Genomic DNA, 24,870 nt, shown 5'->3' with positions numbered 1-24,870 from the left:
TATCTCAACTGTGCTGCAGAGAGCATTCCCCTCATTGCAGTAGATATGCAAGAAGTCATCAATTCTTTATGTTTGCAGCGCAATCTTGGGGAGATGGGTGGTGTCATGTTTTCTTTCAAACCTTTCAATATTTAATGTAAACACTTACAACAAATTGCCCCCCAAGGCCAATTACTGCATGAGCCCACTAAAGTAGGAGTTGGGATATGATAGTATATCATCAGCTACATTTTCAGTGTCACATTTGCAACTATTTAACATTGACTTTTGTTCCTCTTCATTTACCTCCATTGTGCTGTGTGTTTGAAGGATACAGAAGTTGTGTCATTTATTACTTTGCTTGAAGTGAACGTATTTTTTCAATGTTAGTTTTCAGTTGTGGTTAAATTCCTTATTAAGCATCAGAGAAGTTCACTAATTAAATGTAACGGAGGTCAGGGCGAGGGCCCGGGGGATGTGTTTAGTGTGATTGTTAAATTAGAGCTCTGGAAACTTGTTTCAAACCACTCTGAACGAAACCAGTTGGCTCTCCTCTAATGCCATCTGTGCTGTACATGCTATACTTTGAACCCAACTCACAGGTGTATAGTACAACCTGTTCATCAGCGCACCTCCTGCAGAGTGGAAACACCTTCTATTCATTTTAAAGGTCACCTGCAGAGCTTACTCACCCTGTGCACCTGACAAACCAGTAATTTTTGCAGCAACAAATAGCTTTGACTGTCCTTACATGTTGGAAAATGAATGTGAATACAACACAAGTTGACGCATTTGCAACAATGGACCACATTTCATGTATGTGGTATATGGATAATTATAGGCAATTATAGACAGTTAAAGGTAATCAAAGGTGGTTATGTTTGCTGTTTGGTGTGACAAGTCAAGCAGGCCAGTTTAGTAAGACAATATGGAAGCAAACGGCATTGTTTAGAGGTTGGAAACATGGGTGTCTTAATCCACAGGAACCATTCTAGAGTAAAAATCTTCATTGGACTTAATGTGATCACTGCTACACCCCATTATTCTCCACCTCTCCATCACTTTAATGTGGATTATGAAATAATATACCAACGTTGCCTATCCATTTTTTTTGGCAAGCTTGAAGACTGTATTTTTAGTGCTGTATTTGTAAAGCCCTCCGGTTCGTCTGTGGCCTTTGCCAAATGGTGGGACTTCACCGCCAACGTACGCGGCGGCGCTGTCTGTGGCGCTCCACTGACTCAGACTGCTGTTTTTATCCGAAGGCGCGACGCGGAGCTGTCCGTGGTCCTGAATGCGTACTGCCGCATGGAGCTGAAGGTGCGAAACGTCGCTGTTCATTATAGATCATTCCCTTATTGTATACAGACCTGAACACCAGGCACATTGCAGATGCTTCCACCAACACACCCTCCACTTTACAATCCACCACGAGTTCTGCTCACCGCTGACCAGCCGATCCCCTCTCTCCCTCTCTGCAAGTTCACCTCCTCCTGCCTTGACTGAAAGCTTTTCTGGGTCAAATAATTTACTGTCCTTCACTTCAATTTACAACTGTCACATCAGAGCTCGTCAGTCTTTTTTTTTTTACACGGCTTTTTCTCGGGTGTCATGCACAAGATCACGCCACACACACACACACACACGCAGACGTACACATCTCCAGGATCTACGAAGCGTTTGGTCTGGTACACTGTACTAATTACTCATAGCTTGTATTCGCAGCCACAAATCACACATCGCTGCCTGGTTCTTTTTCCACCTTAATAAGCGCTATCGGTTACAGGGATTTCTCGGGGAGCCCCTGGACGTTTCTGTCAGTGATGTAGAGGTAGATAGGAAGATCAGTAAACACCGACCTCCGGGGCATGGAAGCCATGAAAGAGGCCATGAATAAATTAGTTTGCTGTCAAGGAAAAATGTATTTATTATTACTTTTACCCTTTATATCTCCATAACTATTAATTGCATCAAGATTGATGTCAGTTTTAAAAGGTGAAAGAGTGAGCCTTGTGCTGTCAGCTATACAGTTCCACTTATTGTTGCATCTGAACTTTCTCCCAACGCTGCTCTGTCTTCAGTAGTACACCAGAATGATCAGAGAATGGAGACAGAACACAACAATATCAGTTTGCCTGTTAAATACTGCAGCAGATCTTTGCACTGACACTTCACATAATATTCTGCTATTTCCCCCTCCTTTCAAAAAAAAAAAAAGATCTTATAAAGAATTCTTCCAAGGCAAAGGCTTCTTACTTCAATTTCTCAGCTGCTTTGTGAACTTTTAAGCAATGCTTATTCATAGCGTGCAAGCGTCCTTACCTCACTGGCCATGGCAGCTAACATCACAAGTAGGAACATGGCACTGAAGAGATGCATTCTCGTCGAAATGATCGCGTCCCCGCCGACACCAGTTCCCGCAGCTCTCCACCCCCCCGTGTTCTTGTCCCTTACTGGGGCGGTTTCTTCAGACACAGAGGGATTCCTTTAATGCTGTGTCGGTTGTGCGCCACCAGCCTCATCACCAGGACGCACGGCAGCCTTCTCTGGATCGGTAAAGCGACCAGTCGCGTGTCTTTTGTGGAGCATAGACTCACTCTTCTTTTTTTCCCTTTTTTTTCTATTGCGTGTAGCGGCAGCAAAAAGAGCAATAAGAGAGAGGAGAGAGGAAAAAAAAACCGCTCCGATCTCTGAGAGTGGAAAAGTCCTCAGATGCTGTAATCGGGGCGAACCGAACAGACAGCGGTCCCCCTCCGTCCTGCAAAATAACTGCGACTGAGCGAGAAGAGCGGGGGAGAGTAGCAGAGGTTGGAAGGTGACTGCTGTGCTTGCAAGGTGCAGACGCTAGGAGCAGCACGTCGATGTGCGAGGAGCCCAGTACCACTGTTTGATGCAGCCAAGCTTGGCCGTGCACCTAAGTGTGACTGTGCGTGTGCGTACGCGTGTATAGTTGTGTATGCATGTGTGCGCGCGCGCGTGTGTGTGTGTGTGTGTGTGTGAGAGAGAGAGAGAGAGTTTTATATGCATATATAGTAGAGTAATCTTGGTCCAGTGATAGACAGACAGACAGACAGATAGACAGATAGATAGATAGTTTTTTTTTTTTGCTCCACAAAATGTCTCCACTACAATGGCAGACACCTCAAGAAAGAGTTGACATTTAGCATTAATAATGCCATCCTGCTTATCGGGAATGATTGGGGCTAGTTGCTGTCAGATCTACATTAATGCCATCAATTCAACACAGACGTACATCCAATTAGAATATGCCAAAACAGAAGGATTCTCTGGGGTTTAGGGAAATGATAAAGATTATTCTTTCCTCGATTACAATGAAGATAATGAATGTCTCCAGCTTACAGAGATAATTGAGTGATGGGTTGGCATTCTAATTCGTAAGTATGTGTCATCCGGACCAGGTGTGGTGGGTGAGTTTTTATAAATGTCTTTATGTGTGTGTGTGTGTGTGTGTCCATGTGGTGTGGGCCTGTAATTCCCTGTATTTTTTTATTTATTTATTTTTTGACAGGCTGTGTCTGCAGCTTCTGGTGATTCTCAATTGGGTATGAAAAATATCACAACTGCTGCTTCCCATTCTGTCCTCAGCTCTTAATAGTAGCCTGGCTTAAAACATTTTTCAGAGGTAAATGCACAACATGCCACTTGTGGTGAGTCCCCCAACTGACCAGAGTGGAGAAAGCTAAATCCATGACAGCAGACATAAAAATAAACAGTTTTTCAGAAGAGTGTGTTCAACCGTCCCTGCTTTCCTTAAAACATATATGCAAAGTGATAAAGCACCACATGTATGGTCTTCGAGTGAAGTCAAGCTGACAAGCTGTTTTCAGGATTGTTTAAAAGCAGCTGAATTAACAAATGAGACAAATACACCAGCGCTGCATACACAAAAACTCAAATATCTTTCTACTATATCTATAAATCAGTCTTATGCTGACGTAAATCTACAGTAGCTAATTTATTTTAAGCTATATGCTGTAACATCCTCCATCATAAGCTGTGGCACAGTGAAAGCTGCTTTTAATATAAAAGTCAAGAGAACATGCTGTGACATACAAGACTAGAGGGCTCCTGCTGCTACACGAGGTTTACCACACTGAGAGATCGATGGATTGAGATGATGGGAGCACACTAATTTTTATTGTGCAAAAACACAACATTCCCATTTTGAGTTTTGTTTAAAAAAACGTTTAGGAAAAAAAATCTGCAAAGTTCTAGTCATGTTTTCAGCAGAAAGGTTTATTTTTAAGCTGCCAGAATGTTTTTCTTAAAGGCAGGATAACGTTCTGAATAGACATTTTAAAACAAATTTTATTAAAACATTTGCACTGAGAATCTTTTGTTCTTATTGTGTAACATTGGGGGAATGTTTATTTTTTGGAAGAATGTTCTACAACAGCAACCCTACAACAATGTTGCACCATTCTTAATATATATTATGTTGCAGGTAATCATATAATGTAATCTGACACTTCCTTCAAACACAAGTTAGTCAATTTCTAACCTTATAGGAACATTATGGGAAATGAGAAATGTACAGTTTAAACACTAGATTAAAACATTTTTAGAACTTTTGGGTAATGTTTACCAATTTTCTGGGAACTTTTCTTGCTTGCTGGATTTTATTTTTTTCTTTTTTAAATAATTTTTTCAGTCTCCTTTTCTTTGTTTCTTTGTTTCTTTCTTTTTTTACTTAAAGGACACAATTGTAGTTGTGTCACTGCTGTAATTCACCAAATTCTGAAAAACAAAACCCGGTGGCTCCAGTGTGTCATGGCTGTTAACACCCAGGATGGTGGGATTAGTTCTCGATGCTTTCATAAAGGATATCAGCTAAGACAGCGTGATGACTTGTGTCTCCCGTCTCCTTTGCCCCAGTATGGTTCAGCAGAGGGTTGACTTTCTTCAACCCTGCTGCTGTGCTCAGCGGCATGCACACACACCCCTATATTTTCCCAGCAGGAAAAGCCACGAGGAGGTGAAATGAGTAACTGAGGGGGGGAGGAGGAGGAGGAGGAAGGGAGTGGTGGTGGTGGTGGTGGTGGTGGTGGGGAAGATGGAAAGAAGAATGTAGGAATTGTTCCTGCCTTCCTGTGATGCTGTTTTCACCCATGTTATTGTATTTTCATCCTGGGTGGTGCCTTTGCTCATACATACAGTAAAGCAGAATAATAGAGAAGCCCAGGGCTGCCATGGTGAGTCAAAGTGATGTTGAGTCATTGCATGGGGGCCAGAGTGCCACTGTGTTTAATGGTCATGCTGACTGTACTAACAGACTCCTCCCTACTTCTGGTTGTTCGGCTCCATCTCCTCTTTCATCTTCCTCCCCGGTTACACTTTAGAGACCTGGGGCATTGGATGCTGCAGGGATGTTTCTGAGGTAAACGCAAACAAAGCATGACCCATTTGTCAAAGATGCAGCATTTTTCTCTTTTTCATCCCCAAGTCAGTCCAAGAGCGCCAAGAAAAAAGGGGAAATAGACCTTAAGGGCTACTGTATGTCCTCTCAGGGAAGCAGGCATCGGCTCTTTCTGTCACAGTATAAAGCGGATGTGGCGCTACAATCACCGGTTTTACTATTTTTCCAGTCTAGACCTTTTGTCTATTTTTATGAAGTAGTCTCTTTCTCCCTCTCGTTCCCCTGTCACGGTTACCCTCAGTGTTTATGTTAGTTATTGACTTGCAGTAATTTAATTGTATTTCATGCTTTTTGATTTACTCTAGAATTACTCTCCGCGTTTTCCTCTGAGCGAGCGAGCGAGTGAGTGTGTGTTGGTGAAATATTTGAAACCACACAGCACGCCTACTGTTTTAAAGTGGCCTGAGGACTATTTTTAACAACCACCAGTACCTCTATGCTTTTGTGGGTGTGTGTGTGTGTGCATGAGTGTTTGTCTCTGACTGCCTACAGGCACCTTGTCAAAAAAGTAAGCACTAAAACACAGCTGTTTAGATATGGGTATTAGTATTGAGCCACCATTGCCGAGCCCATCATTATATAGATTTTCAATTTCCAAGACTTGCCTCTCTTCAAACAATTGGAAAGCAGGAAGAATATTAAATGCGCTCCAAGAATGAACTGTGGTAGATAAGAGCTTTATGTTTTGTTCATGGCTATGGTGAATCTTCGACAGGTGCATAGGCCGAGTGAGTGACTAGATTGTAGATCATCGCACAGACAGTCTAATTGGATTTTGTGAAGTTGGAGTACATGAGTTGCTGTATCCATCTAGCAAACATCGGAGTCTGTCTTATAACAGAGCCGGTTGTTGTTATTGATCTTTGTAATGTTGCTGCTGCTGCCGGTGCTGCTGAGTTATTATGCAATAGACCTAAAAGACCATATGCTTCCTGAAAGTATCCGGGAGGTTGATTCTGTATTAGGTTGTCCAGTGGGCATGCAGGATCCTGTAAAGCTTATGGAGTTCTCAGTCTTTGACTTCAAATTCAATAGACACACAGACAAGCTCTCACACACCAACACACTTCACTCCAACATCAACATGTCAATAAACTCACAGATGGGGACGTGTTAACCCTGACTTTCCTGCAAACACAACACAGATATCGAAGCTAACAAAGAAGCCTTGTGCAAATATTACAGCAGCATGGATCTCACATTCATGCTTCCTAATGAATGTCTAATCAACTTACCCGTGTTTAAACAGCATGGAGCACCTTATTCGGCAGTCGCACAAGTACAGTGTTTTTGTACAGCCAAATAGACTACCACAACTCACCCGCATCCGCCTGCTGAGTTCTCCTCTCCACTTCACTAATGGACACTCACTGTAAATCTAGACATCCGATTTAAACATAGAGAATGTCAGGGTGTCAGGCTAATAGCTTGCTGCAGCAGGGTCAATATGAAACTTCATCCATCAACAGCATTCGACATTATTCTTGCAATTAAAATGTCAAATTTTAAATGATCTTCCTGTCAGATCAGTCTTAACACAAAAACAGTGCACACACGTCTCCTTTTGCTCAAATGAGGGAAAATTTTATGTTAGTTTTTTTTTATTATCTGGAATTCTAAAATAACACAAGTTAAAGCCAGTTTGTGGTGGTGAAGCTCAACCAGCCGTTGGGTCAGAAGGTTAAGAGTGCTCTGTTGCCATAGCAATAGTCACTCGAGTGCCCAGAGGGAAAGGTGTGAAACCTTCAATAGCTGCCTGAAGATGGCATTAAACATGGCTTTTCACACCCATCTTGGGCTGCCTCACTTCACTACCTGCACATAACCAAGGCAACCAGGACAAAGACACCCAAGGTTCAGTTTGGGTCTCTGCACAGCGGCCGCGCCACGCTTCACGTCTGAGCCCGCAATAATTCAGCAAACATCATCAATCATCATCTGGAAGAACTGCACAGCAGTCTGCTCGTGTCACCAGATCAAAACAGCGAATCGCTGCCCTCCTCAGACTCACACAAACATGAAAAAATGAAGGGAAACATACTGGCAGACACAGAGGGATGGTCTGCCAAGAGGTCCATCTTTTAAGTGAAGCCACGCAGCACACATACACACAGACAATCACAACTGCCCATTGCTTTATCTTGAAACATCCCTTTTGTCTCCCTATTCTTCCACTGACACGTCTCCCTCTATTTCAATCTTCTTTTTATTTCTCCCAGAATGAGCAGCACTAAGATGCTCCCTGAGTTGTACTGTGTAGCCCGTGTTTGTGTTTAATTGGATGAAAAGATGATGCATAATGTGGGAGGAAAGAAACATGAGGGAACCAAAGTCCACGTCGCCTGCGGCAATAGAAACCAGCAGCTATTTGTTGTTGACATTTTTCTCTACTGTTTTTTCTGCTCCATTGAAACTGTGGCAGCTTCCTGTTTTTTCATGCATTTGGGGTTGTTTTTTTTCTCCCATTGCAGCCTGTCTACGCTGTAAAGTTCCTGAGCATCACAAGATTTCACTCTCCACTGCCACACTCTCAAGGGTGAGTGTGTGTGTGTGTGTGAGAGAGTACATGTGTTTATGTGTGCGCAGCGTGTACAAAGCGGTGTAGTGATCTCTGAAGTACTTTAGAAGGAGGGCTTTGATGTAGGTCTATCTAAAAAGAGTACAGTCAGGTTGTCTCCATTAGGGACATGGAGATAGATGTTTACTTCCATTGCAAATAACCTGCAGCACCCAGTACACGTCTTCACTTCCATCACGATGGAGCAAAGTCCTATTGTAATTCAGGAAATGTGTGCAAGCGAAGATGTGATCCTGAAGTCTGCAATGGACTTGAAAGAGAGAAGAAATGAGAATACCTTATACATTACCTGTGAGCTGCAATGTTCCTCTGACCAATACTAAGGAAAGTTCAGGGAAAGGTAATAAAAAGCTCCTCAGAGTGGTGAGGGCTTTGTGCTCACTCTTAAAGTGGCGGCAGCTAACACACCTCTTCTCCTATATTGTGCCCTTTGTTAACACCCACTTCTCATTGTACTTTATCTTCCGGTAGCCATTTGGATGGATAATTACCAGCATATCTGTCACAGGTTGACATCTCTCAGCATGTGTGTTCCTTCCTACTGTGTCGCTGTGATTTTATAGTACCAGCTATACTCAAAATATGAGACCATGACAGAGACCGAGAGGGAAAGAGGAAGAGATAAAGAGCTAGACACTACTAGGATAAAAGAATGGTTTTACATAATTAAGCAGATAGAAGTGATTACAGCAGCTTATCCACAGAGCACGAACTGCGCACATTGAGCCTCATTATGAAGTCAAAGACTCCAAACTGTCGCTGATGGCTTAATTACAGTTCCACAGTGGAACAAATGCTTTAGAGCCATTACGACAATTCACAAACATTTTCCTGAACACAGTCAGCAGCGAAGGTGCTTTTCTTTCCTCCCTAATGTTTGTTTTATCGCTCGCTTCTTTCCCACTTTTTTCATCTTTATGCCTATGTCCTCTGCCCCTGTAGATTAAACAGTGCTTTATTCCTTGCCTCTGGTACTGCTGTGACCACTATTACAGAAAGAATGGGAGGAGGAGACTCACTCTGTTCCTTTAAAACTTCTTGTCTTTAGCCTCACTCTTCAATGCTCCAAGTGTTCACCAGGGCCTCTTACAGTCATCTGAACTCTTCGTTGTGTAGTAGTTGGAGGCAGAAGTTGTCCCAGAGTTCCACACTGCTCTGCCAAGCTCCACAGAGGCAGCCCGGCAGGCAGCTGAGTGTGGACTCAGCACTTCTCAGGAGTTAGTGTCTGAAGCCAGGCGCAGGGGTTTTTATTCTCCAGTCTGCTTCTGCATTATTGAATCAGGGGACTGCCTGAAGCCGGGAACTGGACGCAGCCGAGAGGCAACATGCAGATTTGATGAATCAATATATTGCAGTAGAACAGCGTGGAAGGAAGACAGGCAGGCAGCAGAGGGACGCTGTGAGGACCGGATCAGATAGAGAAATGAACATCTTCATGCCTGAGCTCCTTATCTCTCCACTGCAGTTCTATACGTCCACACATACATGTAGAAGTCGTAACACACATTTATTGTATATCACACCTACATGCGCACACACACACAGGCACACGCACACACACACACACACACAAAACACACATACAGATACAAAACACACAGACCCGTGCTCCTTCCCCTGAAGGCCTTCATTAGATAAAAGGAAAACAGCTCTTTCCAGAGCTGCAGTGCAATTATTCAGTGTAGTCAAGCATGTCTCTGTGTGACAAAGCAAATTGGTTTTTCGGTTTGCTGTTCCTGATACAGATAGGGCTTTCAAAATCTGAGGGGAAGCCTCGCACCACTGCTCTCGATGCTGCAAGAGATACCAACAGTTATTTACCCCACTGTGTGTGCTGGTGTTTACAGATGACTTTATACATGTCTGTGTGTTGTGTATTCGTGTGCAGACAGCAGCGGTTTGCTGTACATACTGGTGTGTGACAAACACCACATTTCAAACACCACTTATTGCATTTCAGTGAAATCTGGCTTGATTGATAGAGGCACAGTGCAACAGGGTGTGTTTTGCCTGCGTAGAAGAACTTCCTGCCCTGCACACTATTTAGATAATTATCAGTGTTAAGAGAAAACAGGCAGGCACCTGAGAAAATTATAGTGTTTTCTGCTTCACTGTTGCAGGATGCACCATGCACTCAGCTTCCATTAAATGCCTGTAGTCTTTGTAGCTGGACTTGATTTTATTTCTGTTTTGATGATATCAGAAATACTCATTAAATAGCAAATGATAAGGATGATAGGCTCTTCTGTAAGTGCAAAAATACTTTTTATATATAGCTACTTAATCTAGTGAGTTTCAAAGACATTTTAAGTTCTGAGACTAAGGCTACATATGGCCAAAATAGTAGGAGTGGTCATTTGTATGAAAAGTGACCAGAGAAATACACGGTCACTTTCTCAGGTCTGGTAGATGATTATCCATCCCTTCATGTTATGTTGAGGCAGAGAGCTGTTCATAGCCAGTTACTCCTTATTTATCTTATACCCGCACTGTCCAGTAGGGTCCCAATCAATAACCAGGGACTTGGAACGAGAGAGGGAGACAGAGGACAAGTCATCTGGAGAAAGGTAGAAGGAGAGAGACGGAGCACAAGGACAGAGTGTAGAGATTTATTTGTGCTGCCTGTTGGTTTATGGCCCCACACAGCGTAACAAATGCCCACGGGAAGCTTCAGGAATCTCCTGTGTATATGGAGCACGTCGATTGATTTTGTAGTGATTTCATCTTTGTACAATATTGATTTGCTGTATATTAGTCAGAAGTAATCTTAGTTTATGACGACGCTTACAACTGATTGGAATCGGAAACTAGAGCAATTAAATGCTGGCAGTTATTGGGAGCCTTTATTTCTGTCTGTTTTTGTCTTTAAGTATTATTCAATATGATGATATATTGCAAATAACTCAAGGCCTTTATGATGCCTGTGTTTTACTGTGGAGCAGATTGTGTCTGTGACAGAGGGCAATGTAGATGTTAACCCCTTCTGGCTCAGATGGAAATATTGATTGTCATTCTGTCCCATCACCACGGGACCCAGGAAAAGCTCGAAGCAACGCTACGTGTCCTAACATCCAGAAATCAAGCTGCTGGCCATCCTGTTGCCATAGAGACATGTTGTTGTCATGCCGACAACCTAGCCAGTACGAAATGTGAAAAAACAAGGGATAAGGTGAGCAGATCACACCACAGAGCTCCTCACAAGTTTGCTGTGGAGTGGCAAGCTGGCGGCTCCTTTGAAAATCAGTCACCTCTCAGGTCTGGGAGTGCACAGTGCTCAGACATGGAGGGTTTAGAGGTCAGATTACTATTAACACTTACTGAGTTTACTCAGTACAAAAGCGCAGAAAGACAGAGTAGAAATGCTCATAGAGGCAGAAGTTACACATTATGCACTAAAGCAAAATAAGAGAAAGAGATTTGGCACAAAACTGGAGGTAAAGGAGAAGGATTTCATGCACTGGTTCCATAAAGCTTCTCCTGCTCACAAGCAGTCAGAAGAACCCTGCATGGACGCTTCAAAATACTTGTGATTTATGCCCGTCTGCGCTGTCCATATGTGCCTTGAATATCTGATCAATCCCACTGATGATGCTCCACGCCTGGGGGAGGGATGGAGGGAGGCAGGAAGAGGAAGAGAGAGAGAATGTTAAAAAAGAGGCATGGCGAGTATACATAGAAAAGCAACGGATGGGATAAAAGAAAGAGACCGCGAGAAAAAAGAGGCTTAGGTACACATGAACACTCATGCAATATGCACTTTCAGCTGTGCAATATGTTGTTTTAAAGTTTTTAATAATTATATTTGAATGCCAGTGAGTGGTTGACTTTCACAGATGTACCGTGCAGGGACATTAGTCTATAAAAATGTCCTTAATAGCACAAATCAGCATACTGTATTGTATTGTATTGTTTTGTATCGTATTACATACATTGGCAATTGAATTAGAGAAGAGTTACAAATACAAGGAGAGAGTAAAGGACAAAAAAAACAAAAAAAAAGCAAGACTGGATGATGTTGGGCCTTGTCGAACCCATTGACTGCTCTAATTATCCTGTATTTTCCTCAAAAACGCTTGGAGTTATTGTGAGTCTCTGCCTTGGGACCGGAACACACTCCTCATTTTCTCTGAAATTCAATTCCACTCTATCCTCCTCTGTCTTTTACATATAAAACACTTTCTTCAATTATTCCTCTGACGTTCATATCTGTATTATTTGACGCCTTTGCCCATTCAGAGTGACTGCTCATTTCGCCCCACTCTACTGTGACTAGAATCAATCCAAGGCTCATTCCAAGATAGGCAGAGAGGGTGAAATGCATGTGTGTGTGTGTGTGTGTGTGTGTGTGTCGACCCTTTGTGCAGTTGTGTGTTGAGTATGATTGAAGACAAGACACAGAGCGAGATTGGAGAAAAAGACAGACCAGCAGAGGGAGGGCAATATAATTTAAAAGGAGCGTGCAAATGAGTTCTTGTGTGTGTGCATGCAAGAGAGAGGCCAAGGAAGTAAGTGTGCTGGAGTGTGTGTTTGGTGTAATGAAGGTGTTTCTAGCTTATCCTTTCTACGCTCTTTCCCTTGTGTAGGACAGCATGGTTTATTTGAGATCAAATGAGGCTACAATTACACGGTGGATGCCTTTCTCTCTCAATCGATTACAAACAAAAGGAGCATTCCATCAGAGGCTTTTAACTAGGGGTGCTGCTGCATACGTGGACATCTATAGCTTACTGGCTCGTTGTTCCTTTGCTTTGAATCTGTTGGCTTTAAGAATGGAGAGAGTGTGTGTTTTTCAAATGGCTGCTTTCTACCCAAATAGGTGCTTAGCATTAAAGTGAAATTAGAATGAGCAATCTACTGCCATTTCTCTCCTAAGTAAATAGGTACTGGCTGCTCAAAAAGTCTCAGGAAGTCTTCAGGTGATATTCCATGCTGGTTGGTATTTGAATATTTCAGCTATTTGCGATATGCTGGTTCGGTACTATTTTGTATATTATAAGTATGAAACTTTTAGACAAGGATGAGGATTACATAGGCAAGTACCATCATTTGATGAACACGTGTACATGGGCTACACTTACATAACGCTTTTCTACCTTAGTGGTACTCAAAGCGCTTTACAATGTGTTTCTCATTCACACATTCACACACACATACACTAATGGCGACAGAGTTTCCACGCGATGTGCTGCCTGCCATTGGGAACAATTTCAAGTTCGGTGTCTTGCCCAAGGACACTTTGACTGTGGAGGGGATCGAACCACCAACCTTGCAATTAGAGGACAACCGCTTCACCACCTGAACCACAGCTGCCCGGGTGTCTGGGAGTAAACTTATCAGCATTCATCTGAATTAATAAAAGTTGTTGACAAATATTAACAGTGCCAGAAATTTCTCATTTACAAAACCTTTTTGTTGTAGCACTCCAAATTGCGGTCAGACGCATCCTGTTTGCTTTATCAACTCTTGAGATGTGTCTAGACCTTGAGTGGAGTTCACCTTAGGAAAACTGAATGGATTGAACATAGTTCAGAAAGTCACACACCTGGGTATATACTGTAAGGTCCCACAATTCACACTGCATCACATCAAACAACACCGAGCCTTGAATTCCAAGGGACTCTCTGTCGACCTCCACGATAACTTCATCAATCAGGCTTTTATGGTAGAACCCAGCCTGAGCAAAAAAGAACATGACAGCCCACTTGGAGTTTGTCAGGTGGCATTTGAAGGACTCTGAGTGCGTGAGGAAAACAATTCCCTGATCTGATGAGTCAAAAACAGAACTGTTTGGGCAGAATTCCAGGCACTATATCTGGTAAGCATCAGGTACTGCTCATCATCTACCTACAACCATCCCCACAGTCAATCATGATGCTGACACCATCATACTTCTGCACTTGACAGCAACCGGGACAGCAAGACTGGTCAGAACTGAAGCAAGAGCAAGTTTATTCCAAATTCAGAGAGGTCCTTGAAGCCTTATCCAGACTGTAAAGACCTGGGTCTGACCTCTCAGAATCACAACGACCCAAAGAATACAGCCAAGACAACTCTTATGTTGCTGCAGCACAAGTTTCTGACTGTCCCTGCACAGCCCAGCCAATGTCCAGACTTCAACACCATACAACATCTGCAGACAGACTTGATGTTGCCAGTTTAGATTCCCCTCCAATCTGACAAAGCTTGACATGATCTTCCAGGACAAAACGGCGTTAACTGTCTGAAACTTGGAAAGACTGACCCCAGAACAAAGGGGCTTCTACAAAATAAGTAATCAGGATCTGAATACATTTGTGAGTCAGAAATTTCTGTCTTGTTTTCTTAAAACCTCTTTTAACTTTAATCATGTAGAGTTTTGATTGTATTCCAATTGGTTCAAAAACGTCTATTTTTATTGTAAACTTAAAAATGCATTTAAAATGCAATTAGGTATGCATAAGGTCCAGGGGGCTGAATACTTATTAAAGCAGTTGTGTTGGATGTTGAATAGAATCAGAAGTAAAGACAATTTTGAAATTCTAACATGACAAATGTTCTCATTTAACGAAATGTATCATAACTGAGCTGCATCAGTGATGTGTTAGTTGTTGTCTAAAATTAAAACTGCAAGCAGTTATGTTCTACCAACAGAATGCAAAAGTTGATTAACATGAGAGCAGACATACTGTGCAGCTGTCCTCTTTGCCAGATAATCTATAATATCTTTGTGCCATCTGCCTGAAACATGATTGTACAATGCCACCATGTCTACAGCTGACCTACAGCAAACTTGTTGTTTCATGCCTGTCTCTGTTCCTCTGGTTTGTGTCCTTTATCTGTTTGTGATCGCTGATCTAAGTTCCCTGCCTGTTTGGAATAACTGCCAGCTCTTAAACAAGCATTTGACTCATGCGTGTCCTGATGTCAGTTACTGTGAAACATAGACATTCAAACAACAGGGAGCAACACGGACAGCCTATTGAAGTTCTCTTTCTAGTCACATCAGAGGTGTAATGCTAGGGGCAGCTATGCCCAGAAAAAAGAGATGGACCTTTTTTAGTCCCTGACTGACTAAGTTATTGCAGTATTATTCACTCATTACAATCTTGCTTTGAACCTTGGACCAAATTGTTTTGGTTTTAAAAGTGATGTGTTGGAGCAAGTCTCAATATAATAAGTACAACACTATCACACATCTTTATGTTAAAGCATGTAGCTGATTGTTGATTGAAAAATATATTGTGAGTGCTGATCTATGTGTGTGGTGCTTTTTTATTTATTTTTTTATTTTTTTCTGGCAGATTAACCGTGGCTGTAAATTTCTCTTCACCTTGCTACTGAGGCAGGTAGCCTTTCATGCTTGTTGAGTTGCTAACTGTCTTGGCTGACAATGCCAATAAAGCAAGTTCAAAACCTGAACTAGCGCGCTGACATCATCATATTTCACATCGTATTTGTTTTTCACACATCAAGCATCAGCTCAGCCAAGCTTCAAACATAAGCCCTGTATCACACAAAGTTATGCAATGGCTGAGTAAACAACAGATTTCTACACTAACAATAACTCTGTCAGCTTCACTGTGGATCCACAGATCTGTGCTTTAATTCACTATCAAAGACCACACCATCGCTAGTTTATTGGAATTACATGTCGAACTGTGAAGGGTTGACGTGATGAAAAGGGTAAAAAAGGAGTTTGAATAATGGGTTGAACAGAAGGTTGACAGGGGATCAGTGGCAGGCCTAGAGGCAAAGGACCCTATAAACTTTGACTTCATCCTCCAGCTTATGGTTCCTTTGTTAAGAGAGAAGGAGGAACAGCATTGTGTGAGAGCTGTTATAACTAAGATAATCAGGAGAGGAAGGGGTTTCACACACATTTAAAGGCATGCTTAGGAATTATAGTGAGGTAGACTCTTGTTCCTGAAAAGAAATTGTAATAATTTAATGATAAAATGTTTGATATAACTTTAGAATAACTTGGGTCTCAGGATCTCCTTGACTGCACACGTGTTTGGGGTGAAAGTTCAGAAACAGGGACCTGAATTCAAGACAGTACCTCCTGTAGATATTCTGTGATTAGCTTGTTGTCGTCCAGCCCCTTGTACCTCTGTCAAACCCCATTGATAGATTCTAACAGAAACGGTAGTGATGCCTTTCACATTCTGGTCCTGTCCAGCTATCAGAGACAGAACCGCAAATTCACCCTCTCACGTTTTTATTTTTCAACAGATCTAAATAGAAACAGGTAGAAAATAGAATGAGACTAAATTTCTTTTTCTTTATTTTGAATATGTTGTCAACTTTGTGAAATAGTAAATTCTGTTGTTATATTTTTTTTCCCTTAAAGATTACATTTGTATTTTACTGCCACATCATGATTTTCATGTCCTTTTGCATTAGACTTCACGCTTCGGCCGGTCTAACCATATTTCTAGCCTTATTCCGAGTAACACCACTTTCACAGTGTGATAATCTGAAGACTGTGCAACCACAGATTTATGTGGAAGAGCAACATGTAACAATTCTCAAACACGTACGTCCAGTATCTAGGTCACTTTGTGTTAGAATCTTAACTTTCCATCAAGGTTATCAAGACAAAAGAGAAGCAGACTTTGAAGGTGGCAAATATTTCTTTTAAAAGTACTTAAAAAGTGAATATCACTCCTTTTTTCCCCTGTCGACACAGCTGTACCCTTAATCTTTTGTACCTTTTGCACTCTGGGCCTCATGTAGAATTTACATCTAGCAGGTGTTCCCATATTCAGTGAGGGTCTTGCCCCAGTGGGAGTGGTGTGAACACATAGGTAATAGGCACGCTGTGCTCATGCTGTCAGGGGGAACGCCATGATTGGCCTCCATTCGACAGCAGGCACGAGGGATCCAGATGAAGGGGATCTGAACGCCATGCCTATGTGTGTGTGCTTATGTGGTTATGGGCAAATCTGCATGGGCTTGTGCATGTGCGTACGTGTTTTCATGCCTGTGTGTGTTTATGCGCGAGTGTGTGTAAACATAGAGGAAGGCCTGCTGTTCCTGTCTGCTGGCTGACAGACAGTCTCTTGGTTAATGAGCAGCTGTCGGCCATCACTATTCATGAGCCCTGTCACTCACCTTCTCTCTCAAAGCACCAGCACCTGAAACCCTGAAACCCCAAGTTTCTCATTAGCGCTGCAGCAGTATAGACACACATACACATCAATGTACAGTCTTTCTATCAGAAGCATACATTCGCTCTGTGACATGACCACTAGTACTCTTGTGTAAAGGAAAAAAACTGCACACAGTGCCTGGATCTTCGAGAGAATCCAAGTTGAAACATTGTGGTTTAAACAGACTAGGTTGTGGTTTATTCAGGCAGGAAAACATTCAATCAGTACATTACTAAACTTTCAACTGATGCTGAAACAGGCATGCATATGGGACTAAACTAGAAATGGCTGCTTGATGTGTCCTTGGGGAAATGGAATGATGTATGTGAAAGAAGAGAATGTCAAAGAAAATGAAAACTCCAGCATGAAGACTTCCTACTGATAGTGGTTTTATGTTAACATTGGTCTGCTTTCTCTGCCTTTATACTCATCTATTGTATCCCAGAGAAACAGGTCAGGGCTTATCAGTGACAGAGACTGGTGCTTCTATCTCTACATTGTAGATTACACTGCTCAAGAACCTTCTGTATATATTTGAGATGTTGAATTTCAGAAAACGCCTTGGCAGAACGCTGCTGTCCTTCTCAAACTCAAGGTTTTCTTTTGATTGCGATATTTTCATCCTAACAGGCACTGTTTGTATCAAAAAGAAATTGTCATTCATTATGCAAGTGCCACAGGAATGTTTATTAGTAATACAGCATTCACAACTCTCTCCGATTACTTCTGTGCCAGCATATTCCTCCTTTATCAAGTCAAAGCCTCGAACACACTTTTGTGTGACCGTACTGTGAGTGCACACTGCATGTGTTTGCATGAATAAAATAAAGAGAGGGTTTCCGCGTTACAATGAAGAGAAAAACTAGTCCAAAAGATTAAATCAGAGTTGGTGAGAAAGACACACATAGAAAAAGAGTGACTGCAAGAGTAATTCCCGATTGCAGATTCAGAATATTGCTTCATGTCTCAGGTTGGTTCTAAATTATTGAAGAGCAGTGGAGTCAGGCCCAATTGTACTCATTACTGTGAAACATATGAAAGCATAATTCAAACGTTGCTGGTTGCACCGACAAGCACAGAGAAAGGGATGCACTTTATATCGTCAGAAACTGTAATGATTACTAAAGCTGATCTATTTTGCCAGAACAAATACAGAGATTACATGACATTGACAATTTTGCATAAGTGACAGTAACCACTATATGACTTTCAGCACCAGCACACCTCAAGCTAGCTATTTTGTCTTTGCAGTTCACCCCTGCCTTGCAAGATTTATGGAAAGTGTCCAGGTGCCCATGAAATGCTGCCACTTCTGATTCTCTGTGATAGAATAACAACCGTGTCAGTGGCGCCAGTGATACAGGACAGGGCGCATTGATCATTACAGAGAGGGAAACAGAAGAAAAAAAAGGGGGAGAAAGGGAAGGGGGAGTGAAGGGAAAGGAGTGATGGAGTGAGGGGTGGAGAGAAAATGAGAATGTCTTTGCATTCAGGACCACAGACACGAGCAGTCAGACTCATTGAGGTGAATGGAAACGATTAGTTTCCCTGGCTTTTCAACTGAGGTCTTAGCCAGTGTACTCCTGAATCACCCGGTCTCTGACTTTGGCTTGTGCTCTTTTCCTCACTGCCTTGTCTGATTTATGGGAAAAAATCATTTCTATTGAGTGATGGGGTCATGCAGCTACCACTCTCTCGCTCAGTCACTAACAAATCAGGAACACACATACGCACGCACACACCGAGCTGAATACACTGGTCCCCGGCGATTATTCCTCCTGTTTTCCTGATCAGGGCTAAGCTTCTTCATTAACACTGTCTGCCTTGGATTTATGAACAGCTGTTCATGTTTAAATTGGCCTGAGTGATTCATACAACATAGGCCTGGCTGGTGAATGACTACCACTCTCTTTCTCGATCTCTCGTCTTGCTTTCTGATTCTCCTCATCCATCTACTTCTCTCTGTGTCCCTCTCCCAATCTGGTAAATAAGACACCGCTGATTACTTTGGCTGTCTCGGGGAGCTCGCAGGCAACTCAGGCCTCCTTTTCCGGAGGACTAAGTTAAGTGAGGATGGCATGGCGGTAGCAGTGGTTGCGATCATAGCTGTGGTGGTGAATGCTGAAAGTCGCAGCAGACGGCCAATTACAAATAGGATGTGTGCGCGTTGGGGGTGGAGGTGGTGTTCTCAAGCTGCGTGTTTAAATCTGGGCTCTCCGTCTGCCAGATAATCATCTGACACTTTCAGACACCCAGGGCCTTGGGCTTCCGAATCATCGCCGAGCTGTTTGTCCACTCGCCCAGGGATTTCTATTTCCCTCCCTCGCCTTCGAGTCATTTTTTTTCAAACTGCTTTACTAATGTTAGCTTTGTTGATAAGCGCCTTTGATGGAAAAGGCATCCGTGGAAATGACTCCCCCCACCCTTTGCGAGATAAAGGAGCTGTGGATGGGACCTGGCGGGAGAGGTGCTTGCATGCACACTAATAAGACAACCGCCGCTCAGCCACAAATGCTCATGGTTTCACATGCCAACATAAACACACACGCAGGCCTACGCGTTGAGGAGCGCGTTCAGCACACGCCAGAGATGATCCAAGTTATTCCCCACCACTTATACAGTACAAGATGATAAACCGAGAACAGCATGTACACTCTTACGCACATCAGTGGCGTGGAAAATAATGTCGGCCGATATCTACTGTGACACAACATCCAGATTTGGGTGGACGTGTTGGGGGGGGGAATGTCCCCACTCACCCGGAAATGTAGATATTCCTCCTGACTCTCTCTAATTAATCTGAGCATCTGTTTAATTTGTTCATTTCTCACTGTGACTTTGTGACACGTTCAACTTAGTCAGAATCAATGTCACAGGAGAGGAGCCGAGGGCAGGGAAAACTAGTGAGAGGGAGAATAGGGAGACCAGACAGTCCAACAAACAATAAAGAATCGTCTCTAACTTTCTCAGCTCCAGAATAATGAGACAAAGCTGTGAGTGCAAGGGAGAGGGAGCCAGAGGGAGAGAGAGATAAGAGAGAACAAAGAGAAGAAAGATGGAACAAGAGACACAATCTTCCAATATTCCTTCTTTCCAATATGCAGCAACTGAGGATCTGGCTGCCTTTGGGTTACAATAATGCACTCTTGGGCCTAAAAGGAGCTCATCAGTTCCAACTATAGACCCACAGTTCTGTTCAAATTTCTGATGAAGCAGTGAACAAAAATGCAGAGCTGGCCAAGAGCTTTGCTCAAAAGTATCATTTCAAATCTGTACGGCAAAGCTCACAAGGTGACTGTGTCTTTCACAGATCATGTTTGGAGATCAGAACACATTAGGTTCAGTGTGTCACCCTCTAGATACAGCAGGGGTGGTACCACAAAGATACCATAGACGTCCTGACTAGATTGTGTTAAAAGTCAGAGTACTATGGGGGCAGCGTCTTCCAGAGATTGTGCCCCCTATCAGTGATACAGAGTTTAAAAATCTGATGCATTGAGTCACAAATTTCAACTGATTTAATCTTCACTGGCATAAAATTTAGGAGTCACAACCATCTGCTTAAAATAATAGTTTGTTTTAAAGAAAGGAGATCAGAAGGAAAAAATAAAGAGCAGTTAATATAGGTCAATTGTTTTTTTTTATATATTTGCTAGTGTTATGCAATATTATAATCATTCAAAAACACAGATACTTACATGAAGTTTCCTGTTTCTACCCTGCAGCATAGAATATTGTTGTTTTTACAGTATTGGTAAAACAAAAGAGCTTTAAAAAAAGAAAAGAAAAACAACAATATCACACTTCACAATGTTTTCTTTTTGAAGCACACAGATCTGATAGAGATAGACATCTTTATTCATTCCCACTTTCAAGTATAGCTGTTTGTCTTCTGTATGCTTATAAGCATAAAATGACAATTTCCTCACATGGAAGAGCAGTGCCATGGGATTCCCACTGGCTTTCACAGAGCTGAGCTCCTGGATCAGCTGGTTTTGAAAAGCTCCTCTCATTGCTTTGCTTACACGGTGTAATTGGAGAACATGCACATCAGTGGTTTCTAAATGATTGTCATGTTTGACATCTCAGTTATGAGGTTTTATTCTTGACTATTAATCATGAAGATTTCTAGCTCACAAACACAGATAATGGTTGTACATAGCATTGCAGTGATGCTAACAAAGGTTTGGCACGCAGCAAAAAAACAAAAAAAACCCCAAAAAGCAAGACACAATGTCACAAGAATGATGAGCTCTATACGATGGAATGTGAACAAGGTGGTGTTGAAATCCCACATTGATAGTCACACGGCTCTTCTACTTGATCGTTATTCTGAGGTAGTGGCAACAGATGACCTTTGCTGGTCCAGAGCTTAGTGTAGTTAAAATAAAATTGAGTGGAAGAGAGAAGAAAGGCGAAAAAAACACAGTAACCTTTATTCCACCATTGACGCTAACCTTGAACAATGGGCCCCAAAGGGGATAAGAGCCTTGTACTCTAATGGTGCAAGAGAACAGGCTTGAGAGTGTGTTTGCATGTGTGTGCACATGCGTGCGCTGTGTATCGGCATTAGTCTGCGAAAATATATTTTCTTGTGTGAATCACATAAATATCTGTTGTCGTAGCTCCTGCTATCGCCACCGAAATTATCAAATGTCCGCAGCTGCATTTTTTTATCCTCTAAAATTTCATGCCTGACCTCTTCTCTTGTTCTCACCATCTATTGTTCCACCCCTCCCTCGCCTCTCTCTCTGCACCACCTTCCCCCTTGAGAGCTGAAACAGAGCTAATTGAAATAAATGAACTAGGGAGCAAATCAGCGTAGGGGGCTGCGGGGATTCTGATTGCACGCTTGTTGAGTGATTGTTGCACAGCTAGTTAGTAATGAAGAGCCTTGTTTGTCTATTAAACTCTGACTGGACATTGTAGACAAGCACATACCCTCATAGATATTGTTTTAACCTTTCTTTTGCATCTTGGAGAGAAAAAAGAAAAAAAACAACAGAATAATTTCTTGTTTGTTTTTATTTGCACATCATTTGTTGACAAATACAATTGTTTTTCATTCAGGCAACAGGTTATTGCTTTCAAAGTCCTCAGAATAACTGTACAGTATATAAAATTAGTACAACAAACACTATACACAGGACGGGCAGTGCACGATCGGACAGGAGGAGAGGGATTCATAGTTGCACTGTTAAATGCGGTGAAACAAACAGAACAGCGAGGATAAATTGCAAAACGACCTATGCTGGATAGACAAGCTACTAGTCAAGCTAGAGGAGGTAGAGGATTTGCTGAAGAGTAAATCAAGCAAAAAAAAAAAAAAAGAATTAACATAGGCGTCATTTCTGTAGTATTTCACAGATCCATTCAGTAATTCAAAAAAAGACTGCAGAGACAAACTGTAGGGGTGACATTGTCTAAAAACAAATCCTGGAGCTGCTCCACAGACTGTGAATAATGGAATTACACTTGCAACACTGTAATAGCACCCATGGTAATATGACAGGGTTGTGGCAAATCGGATTGAAGAAAAAAAAATCTCTGAGAAAATGTATAATGGAGCAACTTCTCATAACTTGACAACATTATTAACTCCTATTGTGATGCTATAATCTGTGCCAAACTTTCCAATATTGCTGGAACGGCAGAATGCAAATTTTGGCGTAAGAGTGATTTTTCCCTTTAAAGTGATCAACCACATTGCTCTGAACTGTTCCTCACCTCCTTGCACTGGCCCTGTGAAATTGGCACAATCAGCCGGAAGATGTGCAAAAAAAAAAACAGTGGACGAGTCCCCAGCCTCCGAGGGTGTTTTGTGCTGCTGAAAGAGCAATAACCCTCTCACTCTCTAGTCCTACAATCCTGCCCACGGAGACACACAAACATAGTGACACAAATATAACAGAATCATCTTTAGCACCACTGAAGAGTAAAATCATGCCAAATGAACAGCAATGCGCTCTGTTCAATTTTCAACATATGAACAAAAAAGAGAAAAAAAAAACACTCTGAGTAGGGTAGAAAATAAAAAACAGGTTATGTCAGCAATTACAAAATGCTTTCAAGAGATGTGTGAAATATCTCTTGGTATAAAGGACTGCAGTTTAGACTAGAGAACACTTTAATCAGCATGTTTTTAATTCCTGCCTTGAAACATCCCCAACCTAGGTATGTCATAGCAAGTACATATACCACAGTGAAATAGATGTTATTCCGACTTATACAGTACTGTAGGCTGTGGGAACACGGAGGGCTCAAAAAGCTTATTATCAAGCCCATGGAGAGAAGCAGTCCAATAAAGGAAACAACCTTATTTGTTCAAGTAAGTGTTGGGTTCAATACCTAGCTACACGTAAAGAATACAAATCAAGGTAATTCACTGAGCAAACTGCAGTTGAAGGGTAAAAAGGACAATTTATCATTCCTGCACACAGGAAATTAATTATAGTGCTTGTGTGGAATTAATATGCTAGGCTAGTTCACAACTGCTATGCAATTGTCATTATAGTGAAATCCAAGCATGCAAATGAGTATGATGACGTCTCTGATTTATTCAGTCTCAGTCATTTGAAAACATTAGGTAGCAACTAGTTCATCCATGGTTTGCAAAGTCCCACTCAGCTGACCCATACCACAGAAAGACGGCTCTTCTCCATGAACGGACAGATCTGTCTTCTTTAAAAGTGGTCATCGTCAAGTGGCATAGTCCTTGTATTTCAAGAGGATTCATTACAGGACTCTCAAACAGTGAGATGAAAAAAAAAAAAATTAAAAAAACAAAAAAACACTTAAAATTCAATATATCTAACTGGAATAATTCCCTTTGGTAAATGTGCTTCGTTCCCATGGTTGCATATCCTCTTTCTGGCCGTTCTTCTTACTGTTGGAAAGCCACAGACACTATTTCACTGGCTGTTGCAGAGTCTTAAATAATCTACCACAAACCCACCACATACAGGAACATAATATAATAAATATTGTTTGGGGCAGCGGTTAATGTCCTGTTTCTTTCTCAACAAACTTGCTGCACAGGTCTTGTTATCCGTTTGTTGCTGAAAAAGATGCTTAACCATTGAAGCATACGTGTCCAACTTGGAATCCAAACTTCTGGTTGCTGCTGCCAAAGTCTGCTGGAGCCACATCTATAATAGGGAGCAGCTCTGCTGAGGGGGAGTCAATCTCTAAAACAGTCTTTTCCTGACCTTTGCGGAGCTGAAAGAGAAAAATTAAAGCCATTATTGGGATTTGCTTGGCTTAAATTGACTATCTCTCCCCCACTCCATCCTAAGTCCCTATTCAAGTCAGCGATTTGATGATGACTCACATATTGAGTCAAGCACAACCGACAACAGCAACACAATTGACAAACACATTAGTTTCATTAAGCCTAATTCCTTTCTCCAACTAGTCCCTTTCCCTGGCATGTCCCAGCACTGACCTGACATCCATCATGCACTGCACTGATGAAGGGGCTTTTGGCTTGTGTCAGCTCCTCGTCATTGCTTCCACGGAAGCGGAGGGCATGCTGGTAGGAACGGGAGGTGCTGTCAAACCAGCCTGCTGAGTTCTGGCAGGTGTAGGTGAAGCTCTGCTTGGCTGTGGCACTTAGTAGTTTCAGAAAGGTCAGCTGAACTACATGGACAGGGTTCCCATCCCTGTCATTGTACGAGAACTGAATGACACAACATAGATACATAGGAATTAGTGTACAAAAGAGGCAGAGAAATACAGCAAGCACT

The 24,870-nt window shown here is 42.1% G+C and overlaps 1 protein-coding gene across 1 annotated transcript in view; it reads right to left on the bottom strand.

Annotated features, from left to right (window-relative positions):
- Window positions 1–22,132: 22,132 nt before the first annotated feature.
- col5a3a (collagen, type V, alpha 3a) overlaps window positions 22,133–24,870 on the bottom strand; it is a 45,973-nt gene continuing 43,235 nt past the window's right edge. The window contains exons 66-67 of the mRNA XM_008283080.1: window positions 24,570–24,803; window positions 22,133–24,343 (exon numbers count right to left, since the gene is read on the bottom strand). Coding sequence (XP_008281302.1) covers window positions 24,197–24,343; window positions 24,570–24,803 — 381 coding nt within the window. The 3' untranslated portion in view covers window positions 22,133–24,196. The remainder of the gene's footprint in view (window positions 24,344–24,569; window positions 24,804–24,870) is intronic.

The sequence above is a fragment of the Stegastes partitus genome, unplaced genomic scaffold (assembly GCF_000690725.1).
Source record: "Stegastes partitus isolate 25-593 unplaced genomic scaffold, Stegastes_partitus-1.0.2 Scaffold297, whole genome shotgun sequence".
In the NCBI taxonomy this organism is placed as follows: Eukaryota; Metazoa; Chordata; class Actinopteri; family Pomacentridae; genus Stegastes; species Stegastes partitus.
Note: the sequence above shows the minus strand (reverse complement) of the source record. Positions and strands in the feature narration are given on the sequence as shown.